Genomic DNA, 19,657 nt, shown 5'->3' with positions numbered 1-19,657 from the left:
TCTGAATTGTTCACACAGGTGAGGTTTATATCTTATTCAAATACAATCTATATTCTGAAAGATATTCTAAAGCTAATACTCATGCATAATAATTCAGAAAAGGAACCATTTATAGGGTATGGAAATGGAAACATGATCAGAAAAAAATACAAATAACCTCAGAACTTTGTATGCATTTATAATTTAAAAAATGTTATTTCAATTAGCCAGTTCAGAAGATCTAAACTTTCAGTTCAGTTCAGTCACTCAGTTGTGTCCAACTCTGCGACCCCATGGACTGCAGCACACCAGGCCTCCCTGTCCATCACCAACTCCTGGAGTTTACTCAAACTCATGTCCTTTGAGTCAGTGATGCCATCCAACCATCTCATCCTCTGTCGTCCCCTTCTCCTCCCACCTTCAATCTTTCCCAGCATCAGGGTCTTTTCCAATGAGTCAGTTCTTTGCATCACGTGGCCAAAGTACTGGAGTTTCAGCTTCAACATCAATCCTTCCAATGAACACTCAGGACTGATCTTTAGGATGGACTGGTTGGATCTCTTTGCTGTCTGAGGGACTCTCAAAAGTCTTCTCTAACACCACAGTTCAAAAGAATCAATTCTTCGGCACTCAGCTTTCTTTATAGTTCAACTCTCACATCCATACATGACTACTGGAAAAACCATAGCCTTGACTAGATGGACCTTTGTTGGCAAAGTAATGTCTCTGCTTTTAAATATGCTGTCCAGGTTGGTCATAACTTTTCTTCCAAGGAGTAAGCATCTTTTAATTTCATGACTGCAGTCACCATCTGCAGTGATTTTGGAGCCCAAAAAAATAAAGTCTGCCTCTCTGTTTCCTCATCTATTTGCCATGAAGTAATGGGACCAGATGCCATGATCTTAGTTTTCTGAATGTTGAGGTTTAAACCAACTTTTTCACTTTTCTTCTTTCACTTTCATCAAGAAGCTTTTTAGTTCCTCTGCACTTTCTGCCATAAGGGTGGTGTCATCTGCATATCTGAAGCTATTGATATTTCTCCCAGCAATCTTGATTCCAGCTTGTGCTTCATCCAGCCCAGCATTTCTCATGATGTACTCTGTGTATAAGTTAAATAAGCAGGGTGACATTATACAGCCTTGATGTACTCCTTTTCCTATTTAGAACCAGTCTGTTGTTCCATGTCCAGTTCTAACTGTTGCTTCCTGACCTGCATATAGGTTTCTCAAGAGGCAGGTCAGGTGGTCTGGTATTCCCATCTCTTTCAGAATTTTCCAGTTTCTTGTGATCCACACAGTCAAAGGTGTTGGCATAGTCAATAAAGCAGAAATAGATGTTTTTCTGAACCTCTCCTGCTTTTTCGATGATCCAGAGGATGTTGGCAATTTGATCTCTGGTTCCTCTGCCTTTTCTAAAATCAGTTTGAACATCTGGCAGTTCATGGTTCACGTATTGTTGAAGCCTGGCTTGGAGAATTTTGAGCATTACTTTACTAGCGTGTGAGATGAGTGCAATTGTGCGGTAGTTTGAGCATTCTTTGGCATTGCCTTTCTTTGGGATTGGAATGAAAACTGACCTTTTCCAGTCCTGTGGCCACTGCTGAGTTTTCCAAATTTGCTGGCATATTGAGTGCAGCACTTTCACAGGATCATCTTTTAGGATTTGAAATAGCTCAACTGGAATTCCATCACCTCCACGAGCTTTGTTCGTAGTGATGCTTCCTAAGGCCCACTTGACTTCACATTCCAGGATGTCTGGCTCTAGGTGAGCGATCACACCTTCGTGATCATCTGGGTGGTGAAGATCTTTTTTGTACAGTTCTGTGTATTCTTGTCATCTCTAAACTTTAGGTCTCTTTATATAAAAATGAGTTGGCCTTGATGTTAAGCTGAATAATGTAGGATATGCGGAGAGGACAGGCTTGGTTTTGATCACTACTACATTGCTTTGTGGGCTTCCCAGGTGGCACTAGTGGTAAAGAACCTGCCTGCTAATGCAGGAGACTTAAGGGACATGGGTTTGATCTCTGGGTCAGGAAGAGCCCCTGGAGAAGGGCATGGCAATCCACTCCAATAGTCTTACCTGGAGAATCCCATGGACAGAGGAGCCTGGTGGGCTATAGTCTACAGAGCTGCAAAGAGTCAGACACGACTGAAGCGACTTAGCACGAACATTGCTTTGTAATACTGGGAAGTCAAGACTTGAACTGATCTGAAAACATGAAGAGCCCAAAGAAAAACCCTCTACTGAAAATTCTGACATCTCCTCTCATCAGCAGATATCTACTCCCAAAGTAAAAGCTACTTCTCAGGAAAATTCTTACAAAATACTGATTTTTTTAAAGTAAAAATTAATGAATACTTTTAACATAGTAAAAACACATAGTTTTACCAACCTAAATTTATTCTATAAGGGTTAAATTACTCTTATAAAATGTGAAGTGTTATAAAATGTTTAAATATAAAGTGTATTAGGGAATGACAAGTTTTTTATGTCTCTATTGTTCTTTACTTAGTACTGCTATAGTCTGTGCAATACAATCGTGGTATGCTATGTACCTGATGATCTAAAGCTCTGTCTGTACACTCACACATGTATGTGTATATATACACACACAAACTAAACCATAATACTAAAGCCTTATGGAGAAAACAAGGCAAAGAGAAGAGTCACTTTTGTTCCCAGGAGGACATATCAAATACGATTGAGTATGGGATAGTATTAAGAGCATGAGTCTCCTGGACTTGGACAACCTGGATTCAAGCTTTGGCTCTGTCTCTTTTAGCTGGGTGACCTGGGCAAACTACTTAAGCCTCACTACCAACATCTGTGAAATGGAGCCGATCAACACCAGTAAGTGCTACTGTATGATTTCAACGAAATAATGTGTGTGAAGCCCAGTGCCTCAGCACACAGTAAGAATTCAAAGAATGTTAATTTATGATGTCTCACTTCATTTTCTTCTAAAATGAGTAGCCTAGGGCTAATAAAAGATGGTGTGTAATTTTATTTGAAATTTACTTTTTACAAGTATTTTTTCACCTGTTTTATATAAACATTCCAGGAAAGAATGAATATTTAAGCATGGTTTGATTACACATATTTATGGAGAAAAACAGTCAAAAAGGCCTTTTTTTTGAGAAATAAATGAACTATTAGCTCAACTTGACAGGATTAAAATCCGAGCTCCCTAGAAGATCTAGTTTCTGCCGTCCACTCTCACCATCCTAACCCATGTTTAGACCCCAGCGCCTTTGCATAAGCTATTCCTTCTACTGAAATGCCTTTGCCTTCCTTATCTACCTCAAAACTTACTGCACATCCTCAAGCCCAGGGTCAGAGCCGCCTCCTAGTTTTCTCCCTGCTTCCTTCTCTCTCTGTGCCTGACCCACTTTTTTGTCCCATACTTTATTGTAACATATACACTTGATTTTGCTATGAGATTGCAAAAAAAAAAAAAAAATCATTTATAGCAAGAACTTACAGGCCTTCCTTTAAAGCATTTCCTTAAGACTGTGGAGGGGTGAAAAACTCACAAAGGTTAAGAATAGTCATTTTTTGAAAAGATTGCTCCTGTCAAAAACCTTTTCTATAGATCTGCCATCTAAACATCCAAATTAAGGTGAAAATTACACTTTACATTTAAAGGTGTATATATAGATAGTTTGCTATCACTTATTACATAAAAATGAGGAATTTCTTACTTCTAAAGAATTATCTATGACCCCACCAGCCTGCCAAATCAACGTTTTTTTTTCTTCATGTATTCTTTCAGTTAAAAAAATACGTGTTCAATCTGCACATCCACTAGCATTGACCTCTATATTCCTTAAGGGAGCCCACAGGGCTATGGAGCAAGGCTACTACTCTATTTCCTATTTCAGAGGTTGCCAAACTTCAGCTCATGGAACAAACCCAGCCTTGCCATCTGCTTTAATAAAGTTGTACTGGAACAAAGGAATGCTCTTCTTTTAATGTATTGTGGAAGGTTGCTTTTGCACTGTAACAACAGAATTGAATAGTTGCAACAGAGACTATATGGCCTACAAAGCCTAAGATATTTACTGTCTGACCCTTTACAGAAAAACTTTGCCAAACTTTGACCTAATTCATTCACATTTCCCCATATTCGCTCTTCAGCCTATTCACTAAGAAAGACTGAAGCACAAAGAAGATAACTTCCAAAGCCGTCCACACCATGTCCACTGTTTTCCTGCACTGACACCCATATGTTTTCCTTTCTGTCTTAATTTTATGGATGTGAGCTGTCCATAAGCCTATGAAGGCTAAGCCTTCGCTAATGCACTAGGATCCCATAACCCACTTGCCAACTTAAGGATATGGCTCAGAAATTATCTCCTATGACTCTCGTCCCACCTTTCCTTCTCTACCAGCTCATTCTCACCAAAGTACAAATGGCAGTACCTTCCATCTTAAAAAAAAAAAATTAACCCCCCTACCCCCACCCAAGGCCACTTCTCCCTGTGGCTGTTGATCTGTCTCTCAGCTCTCCTTTCCACTAACACTCCTCAAGAGAGCGGTCTTCACACACCATCCAAATATGTTCTCTGTCCATTGTCTCTTACACTTCCTCCAATCAGGTCTCCTCTCTCTTTCTTGCTATTAAAAGGGCTCTTATCAAGGCCACTGATGAGCTCCTCATGGCTGAATCCAATGATCCATTCCTAGCCTTCATCAACTTGACATCATTAGACACTGTGATCCTTCTCTCTACTTCCAGCTTCAAGAACACCATTCTCTCTTGGCAGTCTGGCACATCACTGGCAAAAGCAAAATCTCCTTTGCTTGCTGTCATTCTCATTTTCCTAATCGCTGAACACTGAGTATGAGGGCTCAGTTCCTGAATATTTTTTTTCTTCCATCTGTCTCTAGCTATCCCCGGGTAATCTCAGCCAGGCTCATGGCTTTAATCCTAATTAAGTGAAGTGAAAGTGAAGTTGCTCAGTCGTATCCAACTCTTTGGACTCTTTGGTCGTGTCCGACCCGTGGACTGTAGCCCGCCAGGCTCCTCTGTCCATGGGATTCTCCAGGCAAGAATACTGGAGCGGGTTGCCATTTCCTTCTCCAGGGGATCTTCCCGGCCCAGGGATCGAACCCAGGTCTCCCGCATTGCAGGCAGACACTTTACCCTCTGAGCCACCAGGGAAGTTCCACTTACATGCTGCTGCTGCTAAGTCGCTTCAGTTGTGTCTGACTCTGTGTGACCCCATAGACGGCGGCCCACAGGCTCCCCTGTCCCTGGGATTCTCCAGGCAAGAACACTGGAGTGGGTTGCCATTTCCTTCTCCAATGCATAAAAGGGAAAAGTGAAAGTGAAGTCGCTCTGTCGTGTCTGACTCTTCGCGACCCCATGGTCTGCAGCCTACCAGGCTCCTCCGCCCATGGGATTTTCCAGGCAAGAGTACTGGAGTGGGGTGCCATTGCCTTCTCCACTTACATGCTAATGATTCTCAATTCCATGTCAGTTTATTCCTCCACCCTAAATCCCAGATGCCTTTTTCTTACTGTCTGCTTGACAATATCCAGCTGCACATACAATGGGTGTCTCAAATTAAACAAGTCCAAAATGTTCTCACAAACCTGCTCCTCCTGGAATCTCCTCATCCCATTCTCCATGAGTGCTCCTTCTATTATTCCAACTGCCTAAGCCCCAACATTTGGAGTTATCCTTGATTCTTATTCTTTCATACCCAATATTCAATCCATTAACAAGTTTCTTTAAAATATACCCAGAGTACAACCACTTCTCACACGTCCACCCTGGTCTGAGCCACTGACATTGCTCAGACCATTGCAACAGTCCCCTGTTCTACCAACTTCACCTCTGCACACTTGCAATCTAAGTTTCTTGCAGAAGCCAGAGTGATCTCTTTAAAGCCGATTATGTTACACCTCTGCTCAAAACCCTTTAAAGGCTCCCCATCTTAGAGTAAAAGCCAAAGCCCTCACAATGCCTTACAAGGCCTTGGGTGAACCTGCGCCCCTCCCTGTTGATGTCATCTCCTCCCATTTCTCTCCTTGTTCACTGCTCCAGCCACACTTCCTGCGGTCCCGAGCGCATGCCAAGGGCTGCACCCTGCAGCCTCAGGGTGTGTGCACTGTGCGCCCTCCTGGATCTTTTCCCTAGACACCTCCAGGCTTGCTTCCTCCTTCCTTCAGATTCGGCTCAGATGTCACCTGGGGTAATGAGGATTTCTCTAATCTTAAAGAGCTGTCTGTCTCCGATGGCTCTGTCCCCAGTCCCCAAACACTTCCATCCCTTTCAGCCTGCTTCATTTTCTCCTTAGCACTTATCATCTGACACACTATGAGAACTTGTCTATTGTTTGCTTCCTCCTAATCAATATATCTCGGAAAAGGGAATGGCAGCCCACTCCAGTATTCTTGTCTGGAGAATCCCATGGACAGAGGAGCCTGGCAAGCTATTGTCCATGGTGTGGCAAGAGTCGGACATGACAGAGTGATTAATACAATCAATATATCTGGGCTTCCTGAGTGGCTCACTGGTAAAGAGTCAGCCTGTCAATGCAGGAGACGCAGGGTTCCATCCATGGGTCGGGAAGATCCCCTGGAGAAGGAAATGGCAACCCACTCCAGTATCCTTGCCTGGAAAATTTCATGGACAGTGGAGCCTGGCAGGCTATATAGCCCATGAAGGTGCAAAGAGTCAAACACAATTTAGCAACTAAACAACAACCATCAACATACAAGCTCTGTTAGGGAAGATATTTTTGTCTATTTGAGTGGCATACCACCCAGTGCCCAGAACAACACTTACACATAGTGGGTGTTCAACAGCTGTATTTTTAAATGACAGGAATTAAAATAAATTGCTTATAAGTTTCATGCAAAATAACTTTGAAGAATAGTTTGTATGTATTTTAATATTTCATAAATTTTCTGTTTAATTAACATCAGCATGGTTTCTTACCTGAAGTCTCTATATAGTAATGGGTAATTGCCTTCCAGTGGTAAACAAAATCTTCTTGTAAAGGAAGAGAAGGTGCAAGCTACACAAACAAAAAGACCACAACAATTAAGAAAATGGCATTAAAATCTTCGTATTAAATATAACTGTTTTTTCTAGTAATGATGCAAAAGCAAGCATATTAATAAGGAATGAGCTTTAATTTGATTCTGTATGTCAAATATCAAGGAGAAACAAAAACAATGTCAAATCCAAGAAAGTAAAATAATTTATTAAGAAAGAGGAAAAACACATTTATCAGTGTTATTAGTAATTATAGTATTGGATTTTTTTCTCCTTCCCTGAAAGTAGTTACTATAAATGACTTCAAAAGTAACAGAGTTTAATGAAAACACACACTGTTCTATTACTAAAGTATCAGTAAAATGAAATTATTGATAACCAGGGATCTTTGTACCTAGGACTTTGAAATGCAAAACAGTAAAAAGCTGCTGTGTAACTAGTTCCACATCACCACTACTAAAACACACACCAAAGTCAGCCCTGTAATCAGAGTAAAACTGTTCTCTACTTTCAATGACATACAAAAGTCAACCTTTTCTTTTTAAGCCTAGATTAGGCAGTGCATATTTTTAACAAAATGACCACAGGAACAAGATACCACCAATTTAAATTCCACAAAGTCAAAAATGTCTCACATTTTTGATTTTGAAATTTACTTCAGACGTTTTAAGGCAAAACTATATCCCTTCAACCATCTCATTGCAAACTTAAAAGTATTTTAAATGGGTATTAAACAGAAAAAGATTTGGATGCACCTTTACAATATTTTCTTTTCTTTAAAATGAGTGACAGAGAGAGCATGCTCTCCCAGTCTTAGCATTGTCAATAAATTTTCATCAGAAAGTACAGCTGACCCACTTTTCGTAATAGCAAATAGGTTTCCGTTTTGGGAACCTCAACTATGGCAGCGTAATCTTCCATTTTCACAGATTCATCTAAACAGATGACCTAAGAGGTCATGTTACTTCTGAACTTCTACTTGTTCCATTCTGATTGGTTCTCCCATAAAGACCTCAAAGTTCAAAACCTTTCAAAACAATTTCCAAACTACTGAGTAAATTATAAACATTGGTCATGATATCCTAAGTGTTTCAATCCAGAAGATGAAACGTAATCAGGAAACAAATGGACCTGAAAATTTTTCTGCAATCATCAACATCTTTCTGCCAGCTTTTTCATCCGTGCCTATTCACACCACTCTGAATAGTACTGCATTAAGAAAATGTAAATATTCATCTCATTTCCAAATAGAAGGCTATGAAAAAATTTTAAAGACTTTAAGATCCTTAACAATGGAGTTAAAAATCTTTGGGGTTACTATACTTCAGGAACATGGAGAGAGAAAACTCGTGGGAGACTGAGAAAAAAATTAGAGAAATAAGAAAGAAAGAATTAATTTGGGAAAATAATCTTCCTGAAACTTTTAGATTAAAAAGTCAGTTTTAATCAGCTACTTATTTTTAGAATCCTCCTCAAAATATATAGAATTTCTCTTGTGTTATAGACCTTTTAACACACTAGCTTTATGCAGTATTAACAAGTGTTATTAATCAATTAATTCTGTATTAACAATTGGGACAAACCCAAATGAAATTTGGTGTTTCAAAAAATGTATTGAGTTTGTTAAGTGTAAACATTACACTTTGTTTAATTTTTCCAAGGGAATTTGAGGGTATATCACTTTCCCGGAGAAATCTGGCCAGACTTCCTGCCGAGGGCACAGTCCTTTCCACGCGTGCTTGCGGCATCCTCTCCCTGACTGCCGGCTCCCTCTCTCCCAGCCCTGAGCCCATGCTGGTGACTGTTGAGTTATCCATCTCCTCCACTAGACTGCGAACTCAGCGAGTTTACAAAGATTATATCATCTTGTTCATCACTGAACCCCCAGTTTCCAAGTCAATGATGGCGCATAGTAAGCACTGAGTAACGTTTATTGAGTGAATACAGGGCAGCTGCTGCCATTTAGTGAGTAGGTACATGCCAGGGCTTCCCTGGTGGCTCAGCTGGTAAAGCATCAGCCTGCAATGCGGGAGACCCGGGTTCGATCCCTGGGTCAGGAAGATCCCCTGGAGAAGGATATGGCAACCCACTCCAATACTCTTGCCTGGAAAATTCCATGGATGGAGGAGCCTGGTAGGCTACAGTCCATGGGGTTGCAAAGAGTAGGACACGACTAAGCGACTTCATTTTTCTTTCACTTTTATGTGCCAGGCACAGTGCCAAAGTTTACACTTACATGTGGCCTTAAATTCTCACAATGAACTCCAACTTTTCCCAAAGTCTTGTCAAGACTTAGAGCCATTCACTGATCTGCAGAAGGCAACACCACTGGTAATTAAAAACCTGGAGGTCTTTCCCCAAAATACCTACCACACAAAAGGACCTACCTAGCTGATAACTCCAGAGGAGGCAATGGAAGCCCACTCCAGTACTCTTGCCTGGAAAAGCCCATGGACGGAGGAGCCTGGTAGGCTGCAGTCCATGGGGTCTCGAAGAGTGGGACACAACTGAAGCGACTTAGCAGCAGCAGCAGCAACTGATAACTCAGATGAGAAGTAGTGTTCTCAGAGCCACTCCTGCAGCCTCACAGGCATCATCAACATTCCACGCCCAACTCTTTTAAATTGCTTCTTCCTCCGGGCAATTTTCTGACACCCCCCCTCCTATCTCCTCTGCCTCTGTAAGTCCAGCTCAAGTCTCACTTCCTCCAGGGAGCCTTCCAGTCCTAAGTGCTTGCTCCCCTCCTCCTACAGAACGTACTAACAGAACAATTATCCAAATAATAACAATAATGATTAACATTTCTTAAGCACTTACTATGTGCCAGGCACTGCATTAAGTACTTGTCATTCTAATTTTCACAATTCTATCAGATAGGTCTAATTACTTCCATTTTACTGTGAGGGAAGCCAGCTGTGCTGCAGCCCATGGGATCCCAAAGAGTAGGACACGACTCACTGACTGAACAACAAAAATGAGGAACTGAAACATACAAAGACTAAGTAAGTTGTCCAGTGAAGAAGCAGGGGGCAGAGGCAAGCCCAGAACCCTGCTCTGTCTGGCTCTAGGGGCTAGGCCACAAGCTTGGGCAGGGCTTATACTTCAACCTGTGCGTCTGTTTTGCCTACCAATGCAGTCTCACCGTGAACTTGCACTGTGCTTTCTTGATGGGCTCCTAAAACGTATGCTGCGTGACTAAAGGATGACAGTTAAAGAGCACTTGCTGGAAAAGAATACATTTAAGAAAACACTACCTACGTTTCATTTGACATTTTAATTCATACTGTAGAGTAGATTTTTAAGGAACTGCTAGTCTCAACAATCATCATTAAATCTTAATTATAATTTTACAAGAAAATAATAATGCATCCAAATTCTTAAAGATGACTTACCTTGAATTAACTAGTTAAGACAGATAAAACATTTTTTCCTGACATTGCCCTTTTATCCTCCTGGAATAAATCTGCCTTCAAGGATGGAACTGACTAGAATTACAAGATATTAGTCCCTGGCAGACTACCTTACCCAGACTAAGGCCCTCAACAAATACTGAGTTGTACTAATGGAAGGTGTTTTATTTATCCTTTGGAGAAGCTGGGCTAAAATGATCCACCTCAGAACTAACTACACGAGAGGCCTGATTTCAGACTTGTGGCAACTAGCTAATTTCCTGACTCTTACTAGCCAATCATTTCTATCCTGAAGGAAAGCTGTCATTTCTGAAAAAGGAGGCAAGAGTTACATTACAGTTTTTGTTTTCATTCAGGGTGTGAATTTCTCTCCTAAACTCAAAATGTAGCCTATCAGATTAATAACACATCTTCAAGTACTGATCTTTGAAAATATCTTAGTTGTATTTCATCCTTTTAAGTAGTTAACAGGAAGTGAGAAGAAACCATTAATTACACAATAAGGAAAACTCTACACCTAAACCCTATTTAAATGAATGTGTATCTGATTGACCCTAAAAAACACATTTGAAGGTGGATCCAATTGAATCAAAAAACCTAGAAAATAATACCAAAATGGTTGAGAAAACATTATAGAGATTCATACAGTGACACAATTGAAAAAAGGTCATGTCAGCATCTGTCTGCAGGATTATCTCCCTTCTCTGTAGAACCCTGATAATCATAATTGCAATGCTATATCAGAAAATACTAATTGGGCAAACAAATTAAAAGGAGGATAGAGAAAAGCTAATGAAATGAACTGAGGAATGGTAAGACTAGGCCATTGAGGAATGGTAAGACTAGGCCATAGAAAAAAAGTCAAGCAAATAAACAGAAGTGAATAAATGGAAACCAATCTTGGGCTAGGGAAAAAAAAAGATATTCTTCAAATAACACAAAGATGGCTTATTCAGCATTACATATGGGTTCATTTCCAAGACAATGGTTAAAGGGAAAAGAAAAAAAAGTACACCAAAAATTTTTCATCACATTTAACTGCCTATCAAGGTAAACTAGTAAGTATCACAATTGAAAACATTAATGCTAAGTAAATAAAAACACTACTTTTCTAAATGCAGTGCATTAACTCCCAGGGGCAGGTGAATATAATCCACTCTTTTTCTAACCTCAGCAAAGCAGACAAGCTGGATATTACAGAGACAGAGTCAGACAATTTACACGGATAATTTGGGAGATGCTAACATACACAATTATAAGAAGATAATGCAGACAGAAAACACAGGCCTCAGGACAAAAATGAGTCTTTACTGTGAGAGCACTGACAGCCATCTTTCTTTTTCTAAGTGCTTATTTCTGTAAATATCAGCCTGAATTAGTATAGAATATAAATGATGTAATAAATTCTTATCCCCAATTATCTCAGTATGAAGCTGTATTCAGTGTCAAAAAAGTAAATGATTCTTGATATTTTAAGTTAAGGAATAATATAAAATGTAAATATCACTGTTTTTTATAAATTTTAATTGAATTCTAAAAGTAAGGTGCTGTAGCTGGTGTATAAGCAAGAAAGAAAAATTAAAAATTGCCTTTGAGTCTAAGGCTATCATCTCCCTCAAGAGCAATATTGCTCTTCATTCATGAAAAACCCTGTCTTGCCTGATTTGATACATTCCTTTTCTCAAGAACCTGTAGCAGATCTAAAATGACTCAAACATTTCCCACACAGTGCTTAAGAACTATACAAAAGTTTTCCATTACTGAGTTTTAAAGATCCATTTTATGTTTATCTGGCCATAAAAACTGTTCTATTGCAAACTGTGTTTTCCCCCCTTAAAGTTATGTAGATCTGAATGTGCTATGTCACCCAAAACCTGAACACAGAAAGAGAATGACATTTTTAAAACTAGCCAAGTAGCACGTCTAGCAAAACTGCACTTGTTATGAACTTCAGGGTGCCTTTTTCGATTTGGGCAATTCTGCCAGCCTAAAATAAAACAACCGAAGTAAAGCAACGCGACCCCTTATCACTGAATCAGCAGGAAGACACATTCTTATGAGTTACTTCTCTTTTAGTAGTGTTCGATTTGAGTGCTGTCCCCCTATGCTGGTGTCTGAAATCCTCAAAACGGGGTACAACTGCAGGATAGACGAAAAGCGTCCAGGAAAGGAAGAGAAGAAAGGAAACAGATGGTCCTGGTGCTGGGTAAGGGCTTGGAAAATGTCTAAATCACACTCGATCAGACCTTCCAAATGCATTTCACACTGGTCAAGGAGATCCAGCTGAGTTCGGCCGCCCGGCCCGCGAGAGCAAAACCTGGCTAGATTACGAAACCGGTCGGGTGGGCTGCCTCCCTGCCAGAGCCGCGCCCCCCGGCAAGAGCACCCCGTCCTGCCCGCCCCCCCAAACAAAACAAAACAAACCCAAATAGTGTTAGGCCGTTTCTTTTGTCTCGGTCAACGCTGACCACTTTTTGAGGGAGAAGGTTAACGGTCAGGGAGTCCGGGGGAGCGCCCCAAGACCTTGCCAGGTGCTCCCCGACTCCCCTGGTCCCATCGGAGGAATCGGACGACCCCCGATCCGGGCCGGGAGCGGTCGCTCCTCCCGGGGACTCCCGCCTGCCCTCTTAGAGTGAGAAAAAGGGCTCCAGGCCGGCCCGGAGCAGGAAGGAGAGCAGGGGGTCCGCTCAGAGCCAGGCCCGAGGCCCCAGGCGCCCCGACGACCCCGCAGCGCCCGCCCCGGGCCTCGCTCCTTCGCGGGGCCGGGGACGCCGAGGGCCGCCGGGCCGAGGCCGCCAGGCTCTCTCTGCCCGGGGCCGGCGGCGGGGAACGTAGGCCGCCGCCATCCCCGGCCTGTCGTGCGCCCGCAGCCCCGCGGCCTTACCGCCTCCACGGCGTGCTGCAGGATGGAGGTGAACTTGGAGAACATCTTGTCCCGGGACTGCAGCAGCTTCTCCCGGGACGACCTGGAGAGCTCCTCGATCCGCCGCCGCCGCCCCTGCTGCGGCTGCCGGGGCCGCTCCAGAGTGAAGGCCGGTGCGGGGCGGGGAGGACGAGCAGAGGGCCGAGGCGGGCCCGGCCCGGCCGCTTCAGGTGTGAGCGGGCGGCGCGGCGGCTCCGGCGGGCGCGGCGACGTGGCGGGCGGCGAGGAGGGCCTTCCGCGCGGACTCTGGGCCCGCGACGCTCCGGCGGCGGTGGCTCCGGCTTCGGCTCCGGCTCGGGCTCCGGCCCCGACTTGGACACGGTGGCAGCTCGACTCGGGTTCCTTCCGCCCGCTCTGCCCGCCGCGGCCTGCAGGGGGCGCCGCCGCGGCCTGGGGAGGCCCCCGCCAGGCCAGGCCGACCCTGCGGCTGGGCGGCCGGACGCCGCGGGGGTAGGAGAGGCACCCAGAGGCCGCGGCCGGCCTGGGGTCGGGAGTCGGGCCTGGGCGCTGCCGCCTCAGTCTCCTGCCGACACACCGTCATGCTTACGTTTAAAAAATATAGCCGTTCCCACTGCGACTTGTTTCTCCAGTGGAAGTAAATGCCGATTTTGTAGGAAAACGAAGCCATATATGTATGTGAAATTCAGAGCTTCGTCTTTTAAGGGCAGATTTGCAAGACGGCAAGAAAAAACACAGTATTCCCAAGGCAAACAGGAACGGTGGGTTTAGATGCTAAGAATGAGAACAAATCAACGAAAGCAGATGAAATGGCTTTGCTAACCGTAAAACTTTATTATTATTATTATTATTATTTATTTATTCAACATTAAAACAGGAAGCCCCAGATTGACGAATGGTAAGATGATTCAGTTATTAGTTTGGAACATTTGATGGAAAATGAATTCAGGATAGCATTTTCTATTCAGTTCATCAGTTGATTCTGGGAAACATCAGTGAGGGAAAAGAATTGAAAGGGATTCTAGGAAGTGCAAAGGACAGATAAGTGGAGCTACAGTGTAAGCACTTGAATGGAGGCTTCTTTTAAATAGTATGCAACAGTATATTCAGCAAACCTTGAAGAAATACCACTCCGGCTAGTAAACTTTAGGTTGGGTTGATACAAATTATGAAAATGTTCTTATCCTGGAGAACTTTGTTTTTGCTAGGATTGCCATTTTATCAAAAGGACCATTAAATTCTTGATGAGGGTGGAGTCAGTGCTGGACAGCCCGTGCTGAAAATATATATTTGTAATTGAATTAGTTGAGCAGGGGAAAGGCAGAAAAGATAGCAGCAGTGCAGAATGATGTTTAGGGCCAGTCTCTGGAACTGGGTAGCCTAGATTTATAATCTCATTTCTGCCACTCACTGCAGCAAGTTGCTTAACCTCTTTGTGCTTTGGTTTACTCATCTGTAAAATTCCAGCGGGGGGCCGGGGATGGGGGTGTAGGGCCTGGGGGGTGGTGGTAATACCTACCTTCATGAAGTTGTATGAAAATTTTTTAATATATGTAAAGTAGTTTAACGTGCCCAGTCTGCAGTAAGCAATGCACGAACATTTGTTATTAGTAACAGTTCAGTTCAGTCGCTTAGTCACGTCCGACTCTTTGTGACCCCATGGACCGGAGCACATCGGCCTCCCTGTCCATCACCAACTCCTGGAGTTTACTCAAACTTAATGTCCGTTCAGTCGGTGATGCCATCCAACCATCTCATCCTCTGTCGTCCCCTTCTCCTCCCACCTTCAATCTTTCCAGCATCAGGGTCTTTTCAAATGAGTCAGTTCTTCACATCAGGTGGCCACAATATTGGAGATTCAGCTTCAACATCAGTCCTTCCAATGAATATTCAGGACTGATCTCCTTTAGGATGGACTGGTTGGATCTCCTCGCAGTCCAAGGGACTCTCAAGAGTCTTCTCGAACACCACAGTTCAAAAGCATCAATTCTTCAGTGCTCAACTTTCTTTATAGTCCAACTCTCACATCCATACTTGACTACTGGGAAAAAAAAAACCATAGCCTTGACTAGACGGACCTTTGTTGGCAGAGTAATGTCTCCACTTTTTAATATGCTGTCTAGGTTGGTCATAACTTTTCTTCCAAGGAGTAAGCGTCTTTTAATTTCATGGTTGCAGTCACCATCTGCAGTGATTTTGGAGCCTCCCAAAAATAAAGTCTGTCACTGTTTCCCCCATCTATTTGCCATGAAGTGATGGGACCAGATGCCATGATCTTAGTTTTCTGAATGCTGAGTTTTAAGCCAACTTTTTCACTCTTTTTCACTATTAGTAATAGTGTAGTATTTAACAAAATAATAGGGCCAGAAATCAAGATTTAAGGAGACTTTTACTAGTCTTGTCTTCTTTTCTCCCATTTTTGTTACCTCTGTCCTTGGATATCAGGTGAATTTGACCTTAATTTCTTGTACAGTAGCCTCCAGAATGCTGGAGGCAAATTCTGTCATTCACTGAAAATCAAAACATGCACCTTATCAAATTCTAGCTAATCATGTCTTCTTCAACCAAGAGTACATGCTGTTTATTATTATTATTATTACTCAACAGTTTAAGCTGGTTAGTCATATTATTAACTATAATTATTTTCCTGACCTAATTGTCATACATTTATATGGTATTTTGTATTTTCATAATACCTCACAACCACTAATTGTATGAAGAGGTCTATTTAAAGCAGGCCTACTTAGAGTTGTTTGTATTTGAAGATGCCTGTCTCTGTACACTTATTGTAAGTACAATAAAATGTATGTTTTGCTCTAGATTAATATCAGTATTTACGATGATGATTCATCTATTCAATATGTAGGTTCCAAACATGCAAGTGGGATAGAACTATAACTGAGCAGATACTGTTACTTATTGTTATCCTAGAATGACACTAACATTATCACAAGCCTTTATTCATGGGCAGAATTGGACCCATCTCAACAGAGTAGCTTATAATTTAAGAAAGCATAACAAAGGCTTCTCTGGGTCTCCAAAACACTTAGATATGGGTGCCTGAAATTATTCAATTAGAACTTTAGGAACTTCTCTGGTGATCCAGTGGTTAAGAATCCTGCCTTCCAATGCAGGGGACGGGGTTCCATCCCTGGTCAAGGAACTAAGATCCCACGTGCTGCAGGGCAACTAAGCTGGCATGCCAACTAGAGAAGCCTGCACGCTACGATGAAGACCTAGAACAGCCAAAAAAAAAACCTCATTTCTTTATTCCTTTGACTTAAGACAAATGAGAAATCTAGTCCCTGCTCAAATTAAAACCGGAGAAGGCAATGGCACCCCACTCCAATACTCTTGCCTGGAAAATCCCATGGACGGAGGAGCCTGGTAGGCTGCAGTCCATGGGGTCGCTAAGAGTCAGACACGACTGAACGACTTGACTTTCTCTTTTCACTTTCATGCATTGGAGAGGGAAATGGCAACCCACTCCAGTGTTCTTGCCTGGAGAATCCCAGGGACGGGGGAGCCTGGTGGGCTGCTGTCTATGGGGTCGCACAGAGTCGGACACGACTGAAGTGACTTAGCAGCAAATTAAAACACTTTGGAAATAGATAATACATTAAACTCTAATTCATTACACTTCCTCAGGGTGAATACATTTGTTAAGTTCTTTTATGAATGAAGTTTAATCAGCAAGGACACACAAAAAAATCTATAAAACTGAAACTCAATTGGAATGGAGTTGAAGAAGAAATAGAGTTGGAGGACATCTTCCAAAATTTGGCAAATTTCTGGACATTGCATTCCCAAATTTCACTAAAATTACATTAGAGGGATTTAAAAAAAAAAAATACAAATCCAAATGGTACAAATACATTAAGAGACAGCAGTAAAAATTTGAGAACTGGAAAGTAGCTGTAAAGGCTATAACTGATATGACTGACATAAGAAAGCTGAATCCCAAGGTAAAACAAGAACCAAAGTGATGTGTTAACACATTCACAGACCCTCTGAATGGCTCAAGAAATGGTAACATTAAGTACCTCTGGAGGTAGAGGTAAAAGTGGAATTGAAGATAACAGAATGGCTTGAACGTTTATTTAGAATTGGATAGATGCACCTCTGGAGAAGGCAATGGCACCCCACTCCAGTACTCTTGCCTGGAAAATCCCATGGATGGAGGAGCCTGGTAGGCTGCCGTCCGTGGGGTCGCTAAGAGTCCGACATGACTGAAGCGACTTAGCAGCAGTAGATGCACCTCCACTCCACAAGACTGCCTGGCTGCCTCCTTCCCACCCTGAAATAACATGAGGGACGTCTTCCTAGAAAGGGAGGGGCTTTCTTCATTCATAAAGGGAGGGGCTCCAGACCGAGAAAAGAAAAAAATAAAAAGGAGGATAAAGTGAAAATAAACCTTGTGAATGTTGAGACACATGTCCCCAACCCTCATCCTCCTCTTTGCTCAAAATATAGTCATCAGGCTGATCCCTCCAGGTAGAACATAGAAAGGTCCTTTCTGGAGAATCTGTTTTGTCCAAGAGAATAGCCCCAAAGATCCTGCAGAGGAAACCCAGACAACTTTACATTGCAGCCCCCAGTTGACAAGCTCTGTCCACCTACTCAGAGCTTCAGTCAGATTCTTTGTGCACCTCTCTTAAATAGGAACACACAGTCTGGGATCATCAACAGTTCTAGGAAAACCTGCAATATTCAAGTTAGAGCCCAAAGGAAAACCAGGACCAAAAAGAAAACTTGGAAGAAGCGGAGTTGCTTACATTGAACAGACAGGGAAAGATGGGAAGAAAACTTCCATAAAACAACTATTTTAATATCCTCATTAATATTGCATGTATAAAATAAGAATGGTATGCTATTTTTAAAAAGCATTTGGGGAACAAAAAAGAGACACTTAGAAATCAAGTATAAGATAGAAATTTTTTAAAAACAACATTAAAAGGGTAGAAAATAATCTTGAAAAAAGTTTAGCAAGCTTAGACTAGAGCAAAAAAAGAATGGAAAATAGCAGGGAAATTTGTTTTTTAAATTAGAAGGCTAGTCCATTGGATCCAACATCTGAATAATTGGAGAGCATAGAGGGAGGGAATAATTGACTATATTAATAACTTGGTATAATTTTATAGATTTGATAGACATTTGTCTCTGGATTGAGAGGGTCCATTAAATACCAAAACAATGAATGGAAATAGACTCACTGTAGAGGACATTATTGTGAAATTTCAAAACAGTGGGTTCAAAGAAAGCGCCTATGAAACTTCCAATGAGAGAAAAAAGAAAACAAGTTTGTGCAAATAATCAAAAATCTCAATGGCATGATGCTTTTCAACAACAGCATGGGATGTCAGAAGACTTTGGGGCAATGCCTTCAAAATTCCCAGGTAAACCAATTTCAATCTAGAATTCCATACCAAGAAACTGTCAATCAAGAGTGAAGGTAAAATAAGTCATTTCAGATATGCAAGGTGTTGAAAATTTTCCTACCTTGCTGTCTTTCTCAGGAAGCTTCAGAAGATGTACTCCATCAGAACTCAGGGAGTAAACCAAAGGAACAAAAGATCAACAATCAGCTAAAAAAATCCACCATGAGAAGTGGTGACCGAAATGGCCAGGATGATAGTAAAGCAGAATCTCAGGATGACAACCACACATCAAGATGGGCTAACAACCAACTTCTCCAAACTGGAGCAAGTCAGAAGCGATTTTCTACAGAAACAGACCTGATAAAAAAGACAAACCAGTGCTTACCAAAGTGGGGATGGAAGGGGGAAGGGGGAAATTACGAGTGTGGGATTAAGAAGTACAAGCTACTATGTCTAAAATAAATAAGCAACAAAGATACATTGTATAGCATTGGGAATTATAGCTATTATCTTATAATAACTTTTAACAAAGTATAATCTGTAAAACTACTGAATTGCTATGCTGTACATGAGAAACTAATAAAATGTTATAAATCAGCTATGCTGCTGCTGCTGCTGCTAAGTCGCTTCAATCGTGTCCGACTCTGTGCGACCCCAGAGACGGCAGTGCAGCAGGCTCCCCCGTGGGATTCTCCAGGCAAGAACATTGGAGTGGGTTGCCATTTCCTTCTCCAATTAAATCAACTATAATTCAATTTAAAAAAACAAGAGATGTCCTCAAGAAGATGAAACTGGTGGATGGACTACTTATGTGTTTGAGCAGATTTATCAGTTAGGAGGAGAGTGATAATGAATTAATAATAAATACAAAGAAAACTAAGCAAGGCAGGCAGGGGAGAAGCTAGATCATTATTAACACCAGGAAAAATGTTGTGTAGAAATGTGTAATCATAGTACACACACGGCTCAACTGTAAATAGAGCTTATATAACCATAA

The 19,657-nt window shown here is 41.9% G+C and overlaps 1 protein-coding gene and 1 long non-coding RNA gene across 4 annotated transcripts in view; one reads left to right on the top strand and one right to left on the bottom strand.

Moving 5' to 3' along the window:
- The window catches only part of FHIP2A (FHF complex subunit HOOK interacting protein 2A), a 37,573-nt gene extending 23,896 nt beyond the window's left edge, over positions 1 to 13,677 (bottom strand). The window contains exons 1-2 of one of the 3 annotated variants that reach the window (XM_055561055.1): positions 13,286 to 13,677; positions 6,932 to 7,010 (exon numbers count right to left, since the gene is read on the bottom strand). In XM_055561055.1, the coding sequence (XP_055417030.1) occupies positions 6,932 to 7,010; positions 13,286 to 13,330 (124 nt within the window). In that variant the 5' untranslated portion in view covers positions 13,331 to 13,677. Of the gene's footprint in view, positions 1 to 6,931; positions 7,011 to 9,378; positions 10,110 to 10,383; positions 12,648 to 13,285 lie in introns of those variants that run through there. The other 2 variants (XM_055561056.1, XM_055561057.1) reach the window with 2 other exon arrangements.
- LOC129637064 (uncharacterized) lies at positions 12,506 to 19,085 on the top strand. The gene is made up of 3 exons (XR_008707333.1): positions 12,506 to 12,607; positions 18,633 to 18,678; positions 18,799 to 19,085. It is a non-coding gene; the product is annotated as an uncharacterized LOC129637064 (long non-coding RNA).
- Positions 19,086 to 19,657: the final 572 nt, after the last annotated feature.

This window comes from Bubalus kerabau, chromosome 22, assembly GCF_029407905.1.
Source record: "Bubalus kerabau isolate K-KA32 ecotype Philippines breed swamp buffalo chromosome 22, PCC_UOA_SB_1v2, whole genome shotgun sequence".
Classification (NCBI taxonomy): domain Eukaryota; kingdom Metazoa; phylum Chordata; class Mammalia; order Artiodactyla; family Bovidae; genus Bubalus; species Bubalus kerabau.
This window is presented reverse-complemented; position numbering and strand designations above follow the sequence as displayed.